The following is a 19,028-nucleotide window of genomic DNA, read 5'->3' on the forward strand; positions in this document are numbered from 1 at the left end:
TATCCCCTCATTTTTTATATTACTCCCATTTTTCAATCTATTGTTACTATTAGCCCCCCCCCCCACTCTCCAGTCCTTCTAACTCGGAAAACAAAATAAAAACAAGAAAGGCCTCCCCCCCCAATTTCCCCCTTCCTTTTTCTTTCCTTTTTTCCTTCCCCCCCCCTTTTTTTTCTTCTTTTTTCTTTTTTAATATCTCCCTTTTTAAGGGGGGCGCTGCCACTGCAGCCACCTCCCCCACACAATTTTGCTTTTTATACCTTATTTTTGGCTCTATCTTGTGTGTGAGTGTGTGTGTGTGTGTGCGTGTGTGTATATACACACATATATCAACCACCTATATTTCTATCTCCATCCCACTCTTTAAGCCCCCTTTACCCCTCCCCCCCCACACCAGCATCTTTATACCACCAATAACACCCCACTCCCACCCTTAACATACAGAACCCCCCGTAGTTACTAATACCCAACCCCCCTTTTTACACATCTCCCTCTCACTACCCTACCCACCCCATTTCCCACCCCCCATGCTCGTTTGACCACTTTATTTTCTTTTATTTCTTAAATCCACCCCGCACCTAATCCCAACACTTCCCTGTTAAACAGAGGACCACTGCTGCTGCAGTCATCCCTACTTTGATTTACTGCTAATACCCCCATCCCTCACAGTTTCAAATACACTGTTCTCCACCCCAGCCTCAGCCCCCAATCTATACCTCACTTAAAGTTTGTCAGTTCTCTGCTCCCTCCCCCTTAACCCCAAAAGCTACATACCTATACCCCCACTTTCATCAACAACCCCCCCAGCAAACCCTCACCCCACACCAAACTTAAGATCACCAACACAATATACCATCACTGCTGCTACTTCCCTTCCTCCCTACCTCTCTCCCCCTCTCTCTCTACCTCCCTTTCACTCCTTCCTCCCCCCCTCTCCCCTCCTTCCCTCCAACTCCCATTTACCTTCCAGTCTCCTATCCTTCCCTCCCCCCTTTTTTTACCTCCTCCTAAACCCCCTCTCCCCCCTCTTTCCCACTCTCTGACACTATACAATTCTGCTTAAATCTACCTGAAAACAACCCTGCAAAACTTAAACCCTTTTACTACCTGCTGTGGATCCACAACCCCACCTCCCACCCCCAACTAGACCCCAACACACACACCCTGAACGCACGAGGGTGCACCACTGAGGAAATTGCGAGAATTCAAGAGAAGCCTGCAAAACACAACCCAGACGGCACATAAATGACCGCCTAATTCAAACGCTCTGAATAGCCACCAATCAACGCCTGATCAATCCAACAACCTAACACCACGACTTCCAACCATTACACATTCTACTCCAAGAAGTCACCAAACAGACCCCAAACCAAAAACCCCAGGGAAATCACGACAACACCAACCAGGATAATGGCACACAGCGCTGAGAACGCAACGCCTCTTCAAGAAGACGACCACCCGATGACCAAAAAAGATCAGAGGGACCTGGAAACAAGACTGATAGAGAGAATAACAAAAGAATTAACAAAACAGTTCACAAAACAACTGGAGGACACAGTGGCCCCCCTACAGGCACAAATCAACGAACTAACATCCAAACTGGTAGCTCTGGAGAATGAAAACCAAACACAAAAAAGGACAATAGAGCAACACCAGGAGGAAAACACACATATAAGAAAGAAACTGAACGAATTGGAAACAGAAAACGAAGAACTGAGAATCAAACAAGCGGACCTTGAAGATCGGAACAGACGTTGCAACATCCGCTTCCGCAACTTTCCGGAAAAAGCGGAAGAGAAAAGCCCAGCGAACCTAATAGTAAGCTGGTTAAAAAACACAGTGCCAAACCTGAAAATCGAGATAGATGACCTGGAGCGGGCGCACAGAGCTCTAAGACCCATGCCAAAACCCGGCGACCCCCCAAGGGACATCATCGTGTGCTTCGCACGCTACAAAAAGAAAGAAGAAATTTGGAACTACCTTAGAAATTCGGCCAACCTTCAATACAAAAACAACCACATACTGGCATTACAAGATCTGTCCCAAGATACCCTAAACCGGAGGAAAACCTTGCGCCCATGCACCCGAAGTCTCCAAGAAACAGGGATCAATTACCGATGGGGCTTCCCCTTCCGCCTCATTGCAACAAAAAACGCAAAACAATACACAGCTACCAACAAAACGGAAGCCAAGCAACTACTGAAGGACCTCGGACTCAGCACCCCACCGGAATGGCTTCAAGAGGACCCACCAAGCGACAGCCAAGACCAAGACAATGAAACAACAGCAAATGGCTGGACGAAAGTCCAGAACAACAAGAAGAAAAAGGCAAAGAATCAAGAGAAACACAAAGCACGCCAATACAACCAGACAACACCATCACACACGAAACCATCCGGCCGACCATACGACACAAGAAGCCTGACCAAGATCGACGAAACCAGCACAGCACAGAGGAACGACCTTACCGCAACAACAACCACAGCAAAATGAAGCAGCCGGAAAACATCGCAAGCTGAAGGACTGGTGACTCCCCTTCCCTTCCCCCCTCCCCCCCTAGGCTATGAACAAAACTAACACCAGCAACATTCCCCCCCTCCCGCCCCACATCCCCACAGAAACTGCCACTCCAACACCAGTCCAAACAACCTCAACCACATCCCCCACAACCCAACAACTCACAACACACACCCTCAACACACAACCCCGAATCCACTCTAAGGAAATATAACAAATGCAACCCACACAACCCAACCTATGATCAGGCTAAAAGATAATACCTAATTAGCACAATGGTGGCACCAGAGAGCGCACCAACACTCACACCTACACCCTAACACAAAAACAATGATGTTGCTATTAATACTGGCAACATTGTTCCCAAACCTTATACCCGACATCCATGTCGCAAAGACGCTTTACATTGTCTCGCTGATCATCCCCCACCGTAAACGACAAGGGGGAAGGCCTGTCTCTGAACACGGCCCTCCACATCAGCTGAGACCCAGGGCCAATCGGCCAAGGGCCGGATGGCCCAAAATACCCCAAATGAACACCTATAAGACTACACATAGGAAACTCTATACACCTTACTCCCTACTCTCTAACCCAAACCTAACTCTAACCCCATTAGCCCCCTACCCACCACACCCTAGGTCAGCGAAACCCCAATGGTTAAGTAAACAACACACAGTGAGAGACACAGGACAACCTGGACGGGTTGGCAAGGAATTGCCTTACACAACAGATAGACGTGATGGCTAGCTTAAAAGCGGTTACACTAAATGTGAGGGGGTTGGGAAACCCCATTAAAAGAAAACGCATTACCTCATACATAAACACCATGAAACCACACATCACCTTCCTACAAGAAGTACACAACCCCCCCAAAGGGAACAAACTTCTGAGCGACCCCCGCTTCAGTCAACAATGGGTGGCACAAGGCTCAGGAAAGGCTCGCGGAGTAGCTGTAATACTTAATAAAGACCTAAACTTCAAAGCCACAACAGTCCTGAGGGACAAAAGGGGCAGATTCATTTTCATCAAAGGAACACTAGATGGCAAAATTAAACTGACAATTGGCTCTATATATGCCCCAAACTCAAAACAACTAGAATTCTTCCAGAAGACACTGAACAAACTCCTCTCCTTCATGGAAGGGGAAGCCATCATAGGAGGCGACCTCAACCTAAATATGAAAGGCATATCCCTAAAAAACATCCAATCTACAACCCCATGGGCAACTTTCCCTTGTGGAAAACCCCCAATAACTAGGGACTCTTACAAGTTAATAAAACTGCTAAAAGACAGGGGTCTCTACGACATTTGGAGTGAACAAAACCCGGGAGACACTACCCACACATTCCAATCTGGACGACATGGCACAACGTCCAGATTGGACAGCATTCTGCTCACACAGAACCTAATCCCTCGGGTGGAATCATCAAACATAGGCAACATTAAAATCACAGACCATGCCCCAGTAGAAGTCACCATTAAAATAGGAGAGAGAACACATAGTACCCCATCATGGTCCTTTAGCCCCATCCTAACCACAAACAAACAAACTAGAGAAAGTCTCACAAAAACCCTCCAAAATTACTTCAAAGAAAATGATGTAGACAACATAACAACCCCTCTCCTATGGGACGCAATGAAAGCAGTCACCAGAGGAGCTTGCATAAAAGAGAAAACACTCCTTAAAAAACAAACCTCCACAAAGATTACTAAACTAGAACAAGACATTACGACCCTCACATCACGATACAAACAAACAGGATCCAAAAAACTTCTTAAACTTATAGAACAAAAGAGAAGAGAAATAGATTCCCTAGAAATTAATAAAACAATGATCAACATTCTATATTCTAAACAACGCTTCTATGAATATGGAGGGAAAAACTCCAGACTATTAGCGAATAGATGTAGGAAAAGAACACTCAAAACAAGAATACACTGCATCACTAAAAAAGACGGCAACACAACATTCTCCCCCAAAGAAATAACTTCAGAATTTGCAGAATTTTACTCTAATCTATACACCTCCCACAACCCACCTGAGAAGGAAATAAAAGAATTCATAGCAGGACTGACCATGCCTACCTTAACAGATGAAGAACAGGAATACATGGACAGGCCCATCACCCCAGAGGAAATAGACATGGTCCTCAAAAACCTGAAACCACACAAGGCCCCAGGCCCAGACGGCTTCACAGCAGAATTCTATAAGAAATTCAAAGAACCCCTATTGCCACACATAACTCGCCTATTTAATGACATCATGAAAGGGGGGCCCATCCCCAAATCCTGGACCCACTCCAAAATAGTCTCCATCCCAAAACCACAGAAGGACAATCTCAAAGTCGAATCATATCGCCCAATCTCATTAATAAACCAAGACTACAAGATATTCACATCAATCCTGGCCAACCGCTTAAAAAACTTTTTATGCAACTTAGTAGCCCCAGATCAGACCGGATTCGTCCCTGGTCGCAACATCACGGACCCCATCAGGAAACTGCTGAACCTAATCGAGCACAGCAAGGCAACCAAAACCCCACTGACTATTATGTCTCTAGACATCCTCAAGGCCTTTGATTGCCTAGAATGGAAATACCTGTTAGCAGTATTAACTAGCATGAAATTTGGCCCAAACTTTCTACAAATCCTCAAACAAATATACTCACAAGCCTCAGCAAATTGCAGAATCAACAACATAGACTCGAATAGCATAAAAATCCAAAGGGGCACAAAACAAGGATGCCCACTATCCCCCTTCCTATTTATACTGGCCCTAGAGCCGCTAGCAATCCGAATCCGTGCAGCCACAGACATCAGAGGAGTGAAAATAAAAGGCAGAACATATAAAATAGGGCTCTTTGCAGACGACCTAATGGTCACAACATCAGACCCCTTAAACACAGCAATCCCCCTAACCAGAGAACTCAACACATTTGCGACGGTGTCAGGCCTGCGAGTAAACTTTGCAAAATCGGAAGCCATGTGCTTCAACACTCCTCCCCACACCCAGAAAGAACTCACTAATATCACCAAAATAAAACTTTGTCACACCAAGTTCAGATACCTAGGGGTACAAATAACCAAAAATCTCAACAAATTATACCTACACAACTACAAACCCTTGTGGCGACAAATAAACAAGGACCTGAAGAGATGGGACAACATGAATTTCACCCTCTCAGATAAAATGGCAATGATCAAAATGATCACTCTCCCAAAATTAACCTACTTATTCCAAACCCTCCCAATCTGGATTCCCCCAATTCAACTCCGCAGATGGCAGAGAAAACTGCACTCCTTCATCTTCTCGCATAAAAAACCAAGAATAAGCACCAAATACCTGCACCTCCCCACCTCACAAGGGGGATGGGGAATCCCTAACATAGAAACATATTATAGGGCCAATCAAATACGACATATAATCCCATATATGCTGGAAGATGAGACAAAACAATGGATACACTTAGAGAGAGACACAATTGAAAATATCAGCACCACAGCATACCCATTCCTCCCAAACAAGCTAAGAAGGATCCCCACAACACTCAATAGATACACACAAACCATGTTCAAAGCATGGAAAACAGAAATGGACAAACTATCCCCAACCACATCCCCACTACTCCCCCTGATCTACCATCCATTATTCCACCATGCAGCACAAAACATCCACACTAAAAACTGGCAAACCAAAGGCCTATATCGCCTAACGGACTTCTATAAAAATAACATACCTCTGACAACACAAGAAATACAGGATAAACTAGAAGACACCCAAATACCCTGGTTAGCACAACACCAATTACATACCCTCTTAAACAAGCCAGCAATAAAATTAGCAGCAACAAGACCCCTGACACCTTTTGAAAACCTCCTAACGACAAAGGGTCACGGCAAAGGGATGGTTTCTGCAATATATAAAATACTGCTCCAAAATCCCACAAACTCCCCAGACACAATAAAAAAACAATGGGAAGAAGACATAGGCTATGAGATTAACCCCACTCAGTGGACCAGAATGTGGTCTAAACCCCCCTTTAAATCCATATCAGCAAAAAGGAAAGAACTCACTCTGAAAACCATCTACAGGTGGTACCTAACACCACGAAAACTAGCACTAATACGCCCAGGAACCTCATCAAAATGCTGGAGAGGATGCACCTCAACAGGCACATATTTTCACATGTGGTGGGAATGCCCCAAAGCCCAACAATTCTGGAGAACGACCATAAGAGAAATAGGTAAAATAACCCAACAAACATTAGAACTCACCCCAGAACTGGCCTTGCTAAACATCTTCCAGGACAATAATGCCCACTTACATCACAAAGAACTCATAACCCACTTACTCTCAGCTACCAGAAACACCATAACCAGACACTGGAAAGACCTGGCAGGAGTAAACATGGATCAGTGGTACCAGACGGTATGGGAAACAGCCCTATTAGAAAAATTAACCAATAAGTTGAAATTGACACGGGGCCAAATAGAAGAAGACGGCTTCACCCCAGTATGGTTCCCCTTTATCACATACACAGCCCAACAAGACAACGACAGAAACCCACCAGCAACATACAAATCAATATGGCTAACCTGACCCAGAACACCCGCCCGCCCTACTCACATAAAACAGACCACCACAGCCAACCACAAAAGAAAACTATATCCTAAGCCAACCCCAAAAACTCTCACCATCAAAGGAAAACAAAGGCACAACAAAGAACCTGCACAACCAATGCTGACACCCCCCCCACTTTAAGTAATCTAGAAACACTGTTACCCCACCCCAACCCCCAACCCCTCCCCTCATCCACCGCTCTCCCCCCTTTCCTCCCCAATGTCTCAACAATTGAAACTGATCTGTAAAAAAGCTATGAGAGACATTGCCTATGTCTTTGTAAACTGAGAAAACCTTTAATAAAAAAAAAAATTTACAGGAAAAAAAAAAAAAAGAATTGAATTTCAGCTATAAACTCCATATTGGTGGAGGGATTTCTCTGATGTACCTATATTCAAATTTGATGACTGAGACCATTTATACAAGTGCTGTTTTTTTCTTTATTGATATCTCAATACATATATAAAATGTTTACATAATATTACATATACATTCTACTTGTAAATTCACATTTCTCTTGAGGAGCGCTGTTAATTGTCTCCTTGTGTTTTAGAAGCCTGACTAGATTCAGCTGGAAGTCAGGCATTTAGTGTTGCCAGTCCCCTGCTGCGGAATACATTTCTAGCAGGTGGAAGACTTTTATTTATGTCACCAGGCCTGTTCAGTGATTTAAACTATTTAACACGAACGAGTCATTTTATGATTATTCCGTATTGTTTTTTATTGGTGTGTTTATTTGTAAATTTTGTTGAACACCATCTGGTAGTTTTATATGAGGTGCAGTCTAAATATTTTATTAAACAAAATGAAGCATTAAGCCTTAATATTTTGGTCAAATTTGAACACTCCCAAGAGCAACTTTAAATTCTAATGTTCCTTGAACTAGCTGCCTACTATGTGAAGCCCCAATTCTGTGCTCATCCCCCTTCCCCCTCTTCCGCACTCTTGATTCCCTTGGTGCATTTTTATGGCTTTAATTTAAACGAGTGCTTCTTGATATCTTGTTTACAAAGCTGCCAAAGTGAAAAATACCTGTATTATATGAGACTCGCAGTTCCAGAGTTATCTCAACACTACAACACAACATCATTATCCAGTCTGCCCCTTATCACTCAGCTGGTAATACGGACTGCAGGGAGCCTAGTGCCACTTTTGTTACAGCTCTATGTGCTCAGGCTTATTGGCGATATCTTCTTCTTCAACTTTACAAAGATCTTCAAACTGGTACAAGCTGGAGACTGTTCTTGATAGATTAGATTTATCTGAGAGGTTTGTGGGAGTAGGTGAACCTTGCAGAGAAACTTATTTATTTATTTATTTATTTATTTATTTCGCCGTCTTATTTGTCAAGAGGCTAAAATGTCTGGCATGCATTTGAGCAACTAAAGGACAGTTGAGACTTTTCAAGCAAATTGTTCTGAAGATTATTCCAGGTGGGGTACTGATGATCTGTGATTCTGTAGGTCACTGTATGTATATTCCGTATCATTCTCATACTTTAGGAGTTACAAGTGTTCTTGATGAATGCCCCAAAATATTATTCCATTTGCAACCCCAAAAGGATCCCTGACTGTGTCGCAGTTCTAAATTGGATGCAGTGAAAGCAGGTGTTAAAATAAGCCAGCCCATGTTTAAACTTTGCTTTATATATGGTTTGCATGTGATGCTAAGGTGTGTACACAGTTTTAAGGAATGCATTTTTTAAAAGTCCAAACTGTGTTAAATATATTTTTCTGCTTTAGATCATAAAGCTCCGTGCTCAGACAGAGAGTATTAATATTAGTGAGGAGGCACTGAACCATCTTGGAGAAATAGGCACCAAAACAACATTAAGGTAAGCATGTTGACTATAAATGTCAAATAATGACTGGTTTTGGAAATGGTATGAAGATGGGCAGAAACAGGTAGCTAGGGAGTAACCAGCAGACCATTGTGGATTTCTGGTGAAATACTAATTTGCTTGAATGACAAAGCTCAGAGTTCCACCAGTATTTCATCATCCACTTTTATTCATGACATTCAATCTGCATTTAAGGTGGTTCTTCTTTATTATTAACATATGAAATACTTGCATATACTGTACATAACTTACAGACAAGCTAAATTATAATAGTGAAAATCCTTTGCAGAAATTAATAGTTGTATGATAATGATTGGTCATTTTAATGGACTGTGTATTACTTATTGAGCTGTTTGACTGCTCCTTGCCATTTTTGCAGGTTGCAGTAATTTTGGACATGGGAGCCAAATGTCTTTTGCAGCCACTCATTGATGGCTGGCAAAATTGATTCTACCCACTTTCAAGGCTAGCGACATTTTTGCAAGAGTTAGTAAGTTCCAGACCACATGAAAATAGCCATTGCAATACTGTTCTGTAACAATCCTAGCAGGATATATAATAGAATGGAGTCATTTGCAAAGTGTGGCTGGCAGATTCTTTTTACAACTTTCTTGCAAGGCAATGAGGAGTCCTGAAAGTAGATTCTAGTACTATTGCGAATGTCACTGGGGGGACTAGGGTCTAAAGAAATGCACTCATTTCCGTGCAACTCGAGGAATTATGAAGTTGTGTTTCTCAAACCACAGCCTCATTTCCACATCACAAATAGTTTTGAAATTATTCATGTTTTTCATCTTGTATGGGAGGTGGCGTCACTGCATAAAAGCGGAAAGAGTCAAGTTGGTGGGTGTGCTTTAAATGGCTCTTTGGATCTTGGCTTAAATGTTTAATTTTCCCAGATATAAGGTGCATTGGACATTTCTGGAAGGTAGGTTCATTTATTCATCCTGAGGAATATTTCTGTACGTGTCTCTTTTGAGGAGGTTTCTCTGTTCTACTTTGTAGCAGGCATGTTAATTTGACACATGCTCTTATTATTTGGCCATAGGTATGCTGTGCAGTTACTCACCCCAGCCAATCTGCTGGCCAAGATAAATGGGAAAGACAGCATAGAGAAGGAACATGTTGAAGAAATAAATGAACTCTTCTATGATGCCAAATCCTCGGCAAAAATACTGGCGGATCAACAGGAGAAATACATGAAGTGAAGAAATTTGTTAGCCTTTCTAGTCCTCAGAGCCTCTCTTAACATTCTCCAAATTTTAACTTTCCCTGGAACTGAAAAGTTCTTAAATATCACAATACTGCTTTGTAGCAAGAAGCAGAATTCCCTTTGTTCTTAGTTCACCAAGATGGAATGAAATCATCTCTGTCTGTGGTATCTTCATGTTTTATATATTGAGTGCCTATATGAAATGGATGCAGGCTGGCATACCTTTATATTCCTCTTCTAGATTTGATTGCTAAGTTGCTAAGAAAAGACAATTTATTTTCATTATTTGTTTTGTTTAAAAATAAATGTGAACTTGTTTTTAAAATGTTTCAAGTTTGACAGACTAATGGGTGTTTTGGAGTGTCCCCCAAACCTTGTCAACAGAGGATGGATAACCCAGTAAAAGTGATGCTGTTGCCTACATTTTCATTCTCGGGAATGAAAACCTGAAGGTGCATTCACTTGGATTCTAGGCTTTTGCTTGGTTTTGGAGAGGTGGGCCAAATTCTCCAAGTTTAATTGCTGAATAACCAAAGTTGGATGTAGCACAGTTTGTCACTCTCCCAGGTGGCAAACTGTACATGTACCCTGCCCGGGTAAGAGGAAATACGCCCGCATGTATAGTCTTATACCGTATCTGTGCTGTATTAATTACAGGAATATGGCAGACACATGGGTGACTGTTTCCAGGACAGGCAGTTCACGTAGCACTAGGGGAGAGGAAGAAGAAGAAGAGTTTGGATTTGATATCCCGCTTTATCACTACCCAAAGGAGTCTCAAAGCGGCTAACAATCTCCCTCCTTTCCCCTCCTCCCCCACAACAGACACCCTGTGAGGTGGGTGGGGCTGAGAGACTTCAGAGAAGTGTGACTAGCCCAAGGTCACCCAGCAGCTGCATGTGGAGGAGCGGAGACACAAACCTGGTTCCCCAGATTACGAGTCTACCGCTCTTAACCACTACACAACACTGGCATGGAAGAGCAGAGCAAGTGGAGGTGTGATGGGGTAGATTGCCTCCTGGACAGCTATTTAAAAGGCTGATCTTGTCTAGAAAGGGTAAACACTTTGGTGTCCAGTCTTGCAACAAGCACTGAGTATGTCTGTCTGGAATTAGAATTGGTGGGGAACAAATGGGCCTTTAATTCTAACCCCTGCTCCTTCTCAGTGTGACTTGAGTAGAGACCAGCAGCATCACAGAATGAGCCTTACAGAGCGCAGATAGCTTGAGGGGCCTTGCATTACTGGGCCATGTTTAGCCTCTGCAACGCAAAATCCCTTTAGAGATCTAATACTGCTCCATGAAGTTTATACAATGTGTTTCATAGTACCAACTTTCCACTGAAATTGTTGTTTTCTAACATGATTGCAAGCAACAGTTTGCTAAACACGTTTACGCCCAAGCCCATGTTGGATTATAGCCGGTAACTTTCAAAAACCTTGGCACTGATGGAAACTGAAGAATTCTTACACACACTACTTTTTCTTCTCCGTTGTCGTTGCTTTGTGTGTCTTTCACTAAGCTAACCTTCACAACAATAATGATTGGTACGATGTATGCGAACCCAAATTAAAACTGAACTTCCTGTTTACTATTTTGAATGTAACAAAATTGTGAAGTTTATGACGCACACAGAGTTCATTCTAAGCAGAAGAATACAAGCCTCTGTGAAGTGTGTGCTGCTGCTGCTGAATGTACCAAACTGAGGTCTGTGTAGACTTCTCTGTTGCAATAGCAGTGCTTCTAATCGGGTTTTGCCAGCTGAGCCCTTTGAGATCCTAATGCATTCTTTTATAGCAAAAATATAACAAGCAGTATTCAATGGTGAGTGTTCCCGGATGGAACAAAGGGGGAGGCTATTTTTGGCAATCTCTCCTTCCCTTTGCAGCACTCCATGCCCCCTATAAAACTTCAGCAAAAGATTGAGGGACTCTCCAGAGCAAATATAAGGAAGGGGGAGTGTAGGAATTTGACGGCAATTGCTAAAAATTGCCTCGTTCTGCTGATGGATTTCCTACAGGCAGAGGACAATCACCATTGGCTAGCTCCCTTTCATTTGTCATATAGCTCTAATGGTTTATTATGATCAAGTCATCTGTCCCTGATCCTTCCTCATGCAGCTAAAGCTAAATGGCAGCAGATCAAATTTGTTATGAATGACAGTGAAAATAAACTGCCATAAAAGAACAAAAAACAAACCCTGGATTTCCCTCACCAAAAATGCTACAGCGTGTTGAAGTCTTGTTTACTCTGAACAACTCTTTGTTCTGCTTCTGGTGGGGTTTCTTGTAAATTTGTCACTTATGATGCTATTGTGATCTATTTTACTGCTTTTAAAAAAGAATGCCCATGCCTGAGAAGTTGTGTATCTGAAGAAGTGTGCATGCAAATGAAAGCTCATACCAATGACAAACTTAGTTGGTCTCTAAGGTGCTACTGGAAGGGGGGGGAATTTTTTTTAAATTTTGATTCACCATAATTATTCATGGTACATGAAGATTCCCAGAGCAAAGTACTTTTCTCAAAAAATTTCATGTGTCCTAAAACAAAAAGTAAATGCACAGGTCACTTGTATATCTAAGTACAGTATGAAGAGAGGGACTTGAATATCACCTGCTCCTTCCCCTTAAATTATAAGGATTAATTTTTCTTAAGAAAAAAAAGGTCATGTATGTTTTCCCTCCTGCATCAGTCAAACGTGCGAGTCATTTATGCATCAGTTTTCATTTGCTTGTTGGACCACACGTAACAGCCACACACAAGTAACGTATTTGAAATTCATAATTGGATCTTAGGGAGCAGGTAGAGTGGTATTTGTTTCTTTGTGTATATATACCACCCCTCATCAGAAAACAAGGTGGTTTACAAAATACAACACAAACGTTATCTATCTACACAACGTAAAAATCAAAACAATTATATAATGCCATTATAGGAGAGATTATTTTAGAAGGTCTGGGCCTGAGCCATTTAGGGCTTTAAAGGGAAGTATCTTGAACTGGCTTGGAAACAAACAAGCATGTGTTTTATTGCATAGCTAAGTTGTTAAATACAGAACCTGCAAACGTGTACAATGAGACCTGGGACCTCCCTCTGACCCTTGTGAGGAGAGAGAGGGAAGTTCCATTGTGCAAGCAGAGATTATTGTGCTAGACCAGGGGTCAGCAACCTTTTTCAGCCATGGGCCGGTCCACCGTGCCTCAGACCATGTGGGCCAGACTATATTTTATGGGGGGGGGAGAGAACGAATTCCTATGCCCCACAAATAACCCAGAGATGCATTTTAAATAAAAGCACACATTCTACTCATGTAAAAACACACTGATTCCCGGACCGTCTGTGGGCCGATTGAGAAGGCGATTGGGCCGCATCTGGCCCATGGGCCTTAGGTTGCCTACCCCTGTGCTAGAGCATTAGCAGCCAACAGCAGCAGCAGTAATTAAATTTGCATATGCAGCCCTCAAAGCCTTTCTCGGCAGCCCTCAGAAACATTTGACAACACCCTTCCCCCCTGCAGCCCTTGTGCTGCTTTCCCAAAGTTGGGGAAGGAGGTGTGAGGGATTAATAATAATAATAATAATTTATTATTTATACCCCGCCCATCTGGCTGGGTTTCCCCAGCCACTCTGGGCGGCTTCCAATAGAAAAATAAAATACAATAATCTATTAAGCATTAAAAGCCTCCCTAAACAGGGCTGCCTTCAGATGTCTTCTAAAAATCTGGTAGCTGTTTTTCTCTTTGACATCTGATGGGAGGGTGTTCCACAGGGCGGGTGCCACTACCGAGAAGGCCCTCTGCCTGGTTCCCTGTAACTTGGCTTTTCGCAATGAGGGAACCGCCAGAAGACCCTCAGTGCTGGACCTCAGTGTCCGGGCAGAACGATGGGAGTGGAGACACTCCTTCAGCTATACTGGACTGAGGCCATTTAGGGCTTTAAAGGTCAGCACCAACACTTTGAATTGTGCCTGGAAACGTACTGGGAGCCAATGTAGATGGTGGTCTGTGGTCTTGGCGGCCGCTCCCAGTCACCAGTCTAGCTGCCGCATTCTGGATTAGTTGTAGTTTCTGGGTCACCTTCAAAGGTAGCCCCATGTAGAGCGCATTGCAGTAGTCCAAGCGAGAGATAACAAGAGCATGCACCGCTTTGGCGAGACAGTCTGCAGGCAGGTAGGGTCTCAGCCTGCGTACCAGATGGAGCTGATAGACAGCTGCCCTGGACACAGAATTGACCTGCACCTCCATGGACAGCTGTGAGTCCAAAATGACTCCCAGGCTGCGCACCTGATCCTTCAGGGGCACAGTTACCCCATTCAGGACCAGGGAGTTCTCCACACCTGCCCGCCTCCTGTCCCCCACAAACAGTACTTCTGTCTTGTCAGGATTCAACCTCAATCTGTTAGCTACCATCCAACCTCCAACCACCTCCAGGCACTCACCGCCTTCACTGATTCTGATTTGAAAGAGAGGTAGAGCTGGGTATCATTTGCATACTGATGAACACCCAGCCCAAACCCCCTGATGATCTCTCCCAGGGGCTGCATGTAGATGTTAAAAATCATGGGGGAGAGGGCAGAACCCTAAGGCACCCCACACGTGAGAGCCCAGGAGTCTGAACACTCATCCCCCCACCACCACTTTCTGAACACGGCCCGGGAGGAAGGAGCGGAACCACTGTATGACAGTGCCCCCAGCTCCCAAGCCCTCTAGATGGTCCAGAAGGATGTTATGGTCGATGGTGTCAAAAGCCACTGAGAGATCCAGCAGAACTAGGAAACAGCTTTCACTTTTGTCCCTAGCCTGCCGGAGATCATCGACCAGTGCGACCAGGGCAATTTCAGTCCCATGATGAGGCCTGAATCCCGACTCGAAGGAATCCGAATGGTCCGCTTCTTCCAAGCGTGCCTGGAGTTGTTCAGCAACCACTCGCTCAATCACCTTGCCCAAGAATGGAAGATTTGAGACTGGACGATAGTTGGCCATATTGGCCGCATCTAAAGATGGTTTTTTTAAGAAGCAGTTTAATAACCGCCTCTTTCAGTGGCTCTGGGAAGGCACCCTCACAGAGAGAAGCATTCACCAACCCGCGAAGCCCATCTCCCAGCCCTTCCCGGCTAGCTTTTATAAGCCAGGATGGGCAAGGATCAAGGAGACAATGGTTGGTTTCACTCATCCAAGCAGCCTGTCCACATCCCCGGATTCCACACTTCCATGCACTTCCATGCCAGAGTCTCACACTTAGGGTTGCCATATTTCAAACTGAAAATTCGGACAGAAAAGTTGGTGAGCAGAATTAGCAATTTTTTATCTATTTTTATGGGAAATCGGCAAAAACAGCACTGCCAACATGGGCTGCCATATGTCCGGATTTTCCCAGTCATTTTTCCTGTTTCCACCCACACTACTGCCAACTGCAGTATTCCGGATATGTTTCAGAAATCCTGGACATGTGGCAACCGTACTCACGCCTCCTTCCCAAAGGCCAGCACTTCACTTAGCCAGCTTTGGGAAGGCAGCACAAGGGCTAGAAGGGCTAGAAGGTTGCATATTTCGCCTCTGTTTGATTCCTTTCCATATATTTTATTTTATTGTGGAACAGTTTGCAAAGAGACAGGCACCATGCTCCATAAAGAGCAGGTATTTTTAAAAAAAATCCAGGAAAGCCAATATAAAGGATTAAAACAACAACAACCATTGAATGCTAAATTGTACCTGAATGTTTATCTGGTCTATTAAGTGATTCCCATCAGAATTACTGGTGTCAAAGCTTTGCCCATGAAAATGGCCGTCATATAACTGATAAACAGTTCAATTGAAAGAATAACAGCACCATGCACTATAGCTGTAATTCTCCTTTAAAATCAATAATCGAAATAAGAGTGTTCTTATATATGGAGGACACGACTATCTAGCAGAGGGGGAAATCCCATCTCGGTTGCTTAAAGTTTCTTATTAAATCTGGGGGGGGGGGGGAATAACTGCATTATTTTAATTCAGCTCTGCCCATTTTCCAGAAGTGCTGCACTTATTGCATTAATCTTCAGAGCGAAGTTTTTACGACCGATTGCCTGCAGACTATGAGAAGTTTCTCCATCCATTAACCACAGAGAAACAGGCCCTGCAGGGTAGGAAAATATTTGTTACATCTTATCAGGGTGACACATAATCTAACAACAATTACAGCAGGCCCATATTTTGTACTATTTCAGTTTCAGTGTGAAAAATAGTTCTAATATTAAAGCCGGGGTGGGTGGGAGCTGCAGGAACCAGTTGAATATTATAAGCTCAGCAGTGGTGATTTCCCTTCAGGTTGTGGGTCTCGTCATTACTGGGATACGGCCCTAAGGAAGTGACTACACATAAATCCAGTGTACGTGCCCCCTATGCAAATGGCACAGTGTGCACTGGCAAAGCAGCTTGAAGGATGATTGCATCCATATCAATATGAAGTGCTGAAATTGCATTCTTCTCATGCTTGATGTTTTTGTTAATGTAAAAGCTTTTCGAGGCACTTCAGGTCACTCTCATTCTTCCAAAGGTTAAAAATGCAGAAGAAGTGTTTCGGCCTTACCAAGAGAGAGAGAAGCTACAACAAAAGTGCAGGTTACCATAAAAGGTTTGCAAAAATTATATATTAATATGCAAAATTAAATTGTTCAAAATTGGGCTCTGCTATCCAAATCTGATCCTGCATTGGGACAAAAATTTGTGACAGGTTTGATTCATCTTTCAGGCCAGGCATCCCCAAACTGCAGCCCTCCAGATGTTTTGGCCTGCAACTCCCATGATCCCTAGCTAACAGGACCACTGGTCAGGGATGATGGGAATTGTAGTCCAAAACATCTGGAGGGCCGAAGTTTGGGGGTGCCTGTTTTAGGCACTATTCACACACTGGTTTGGATCCCAACCTCTGTGAGCAAAAAACACTTCCTCTAGCACACAGACACACAGAAAAAACCAAACACAGATGATTGGCACAGACTGGGACATGTTACTGGCAGAAATTCAGGACCTCCCCAAATACAAGCAGAAGTGCCTTTTTGATCACTTGGAGGCACTTTTGGAATCCACGCCTATTGTGTATAGTGGAGTTTAGGTTTGTAATGCTGGATGTTTGGATAATAATCATCTAAACACAATGGAGGCTGGTTCATTCGGGCAAATGGGGCACCAACCTTGGTCTGCCTTCAGCCAGCCCACTCCCGCCAGCCTCATCATCTAGTCTAGGGAGTGGCACTGGTTCCCAGCATCCTCTTCCTTAGTCCCAGAGCGGTCCTCGTAATAGCTCGGTAGGGAGGAGGATGGTGGCAATACTTGCACTAGTTGGCTCTGCCTATCATTGGCTGTGGCTCCACCTTGTTGGACTCTCCGCCTTCTGCCCTATCAATCCCAACGAACACTGGCCACTATGGTCAAATACATTTTACTTGCTCAATTTGTGTTCTTGGTGCAGTAAGGTAAGGTAAAAAGGTAAAGGACCCCTGGACGCTTAAGTCCAGTCAAAGGTGACTGGGGTGCGGCGCTCATCTCACTTCGGGCCGACAGAGCCACTGTTTGTCCACAGTGTCATGTGGCCAGCATGTCTAAACTGCTACTGGTGCACAGAGGACCGTGACGAGGGCCAGAGCGCACTGAAACACTGTTTACCTTCCCTCCACAGTGGCACCTATGTATCCACTTGCACTGGTGTGTTCAAACTGCTAGGTTGGCAGAAGCTGGGACAGAGCAACAGGAACTCACTCTGTCACGCAGATTCAAACTGCCGACCTACCGATCAGGAAGCCCAAGAGACTCAGTGGTTTAGACCACAGCGCCACCCGCATTACAGGTGTATGCTCAGACCAGACTGACCCACCTTATGCATCATCCCTAAGGAACTTGAGACATGTTGCACAATAAAGAGAACAGGGACAAGTAAAGAACCCGAGATGTCTGCAAGTCAGGGAGCAATTAGAGTTGGGAAACAACGCCATACGCCAGGGGTGGCTAACACATTGGAGGGGGGGTTGTCTCCCCCTACACACACACATTTGTTATAGGCAGGTAGCCGTGTTGGTCTGACACAGTCAAAACAAAATTAAAAAATTCAGTAGCACCTTAGAGACCAACTAAGTTTGTCATACCTCATACCTATACAGAGGACGAGATGGTTGGACAGTGTTCTCGAAGCTACGAACATGAGTTTGACCAAACCGCGGGAGGCAGTGGAGGACAGGAGTGCCTGGCGTGCTCGGAAACGACTAAACGACTTAACAACAATGACAAACTTAGTTGGTCTCTAAGGTGCTACTGGAAGGACACACACATTTGGTTATTTTTTAAATGCCAAACTGTCCCATGCAGCCTCCATTATTATGATGCCATCATGCTAAAAGGTTTTTTTGTTACTTTTTTAAAGTAATAAATTTGATTTTAAAAGAAAGACTATACTGGTTTCTCCTTAGGAGAGGGCACTTGGAAGAGGAAAGGGGTCAGAAAGCTGAGGCGTTTTGTATCGATCCCAAATATAAGCTGGGATCTACACAGTGCAACAAGTGGAGAAAGAACGCTGCATTAAACTGGAGCTGTGTGTTTTCCTACGTTTGCTTCTATTATTCTTACTCCTGCTGAAGAGACTAGGAGCTGTTTAAATGGTTCAGCTTGTTTCTTCAGCAGTAGGATTTGTGGAAAAACCAGAAAGCAAACTTTGTACTCACACGTGCCACTTCCTTGGACTGGACTATGGCATCCAGCCCCCTCTACTGGACTAATTGGATTGGGGTGGCCGTTAGATCCCTCCCTAATAAAGAAAGCTTGTCTGATGGTGATGGTTCAAGGCAGAAAGAGGCTTATTGGGACAG

The 19,028-nt window shown here is 43.9% G+C and overlaps 1 protein-coding gene across 1 annotated transcript in view; it reads left to right on the forward strand.

The window, feature by feature from the left end:
• The window catches only part of RUVBL1 (RuvB like AAA ATPase 1), a 31,414-nt gene extending 20,894 nt beyond the window's left edge, over positions 1-10,520 (forward strand). The window contains exons 10-11 of the mRNA XM_060271411.2: positions 8,881-8,972; positions 10,027-10,520. Of these exons, the coding sequence (XP_060127394.1) occupies positions 8,881-8,972; positions 10,027-10,186 (252 nt within the window). The 3' untranslated portion in view covers positions 10,187-10,520. The remainder of the gene's footprint in view (positions 1-8,880; positions 8,973-10,026) is intronic.
• The last annotated feature ends 8,508 nt before the right edge of the window (positions 10,521-19,028 follow it).

Source organism: Zootoca vivipara, chromosome 2 (genome assembly GCF_965207765.1).
Source record: "Zootoca vivipara chromosome 2, rZooViv2.hap1.1, whole genome shotgun sequence".
NCBI classification, from domain to species: Eukaryota; Metazoa; Chordata; class Lepidosauria; order Squamata; family Lacertidae; genus Zootoca; species Zootoca vivipara.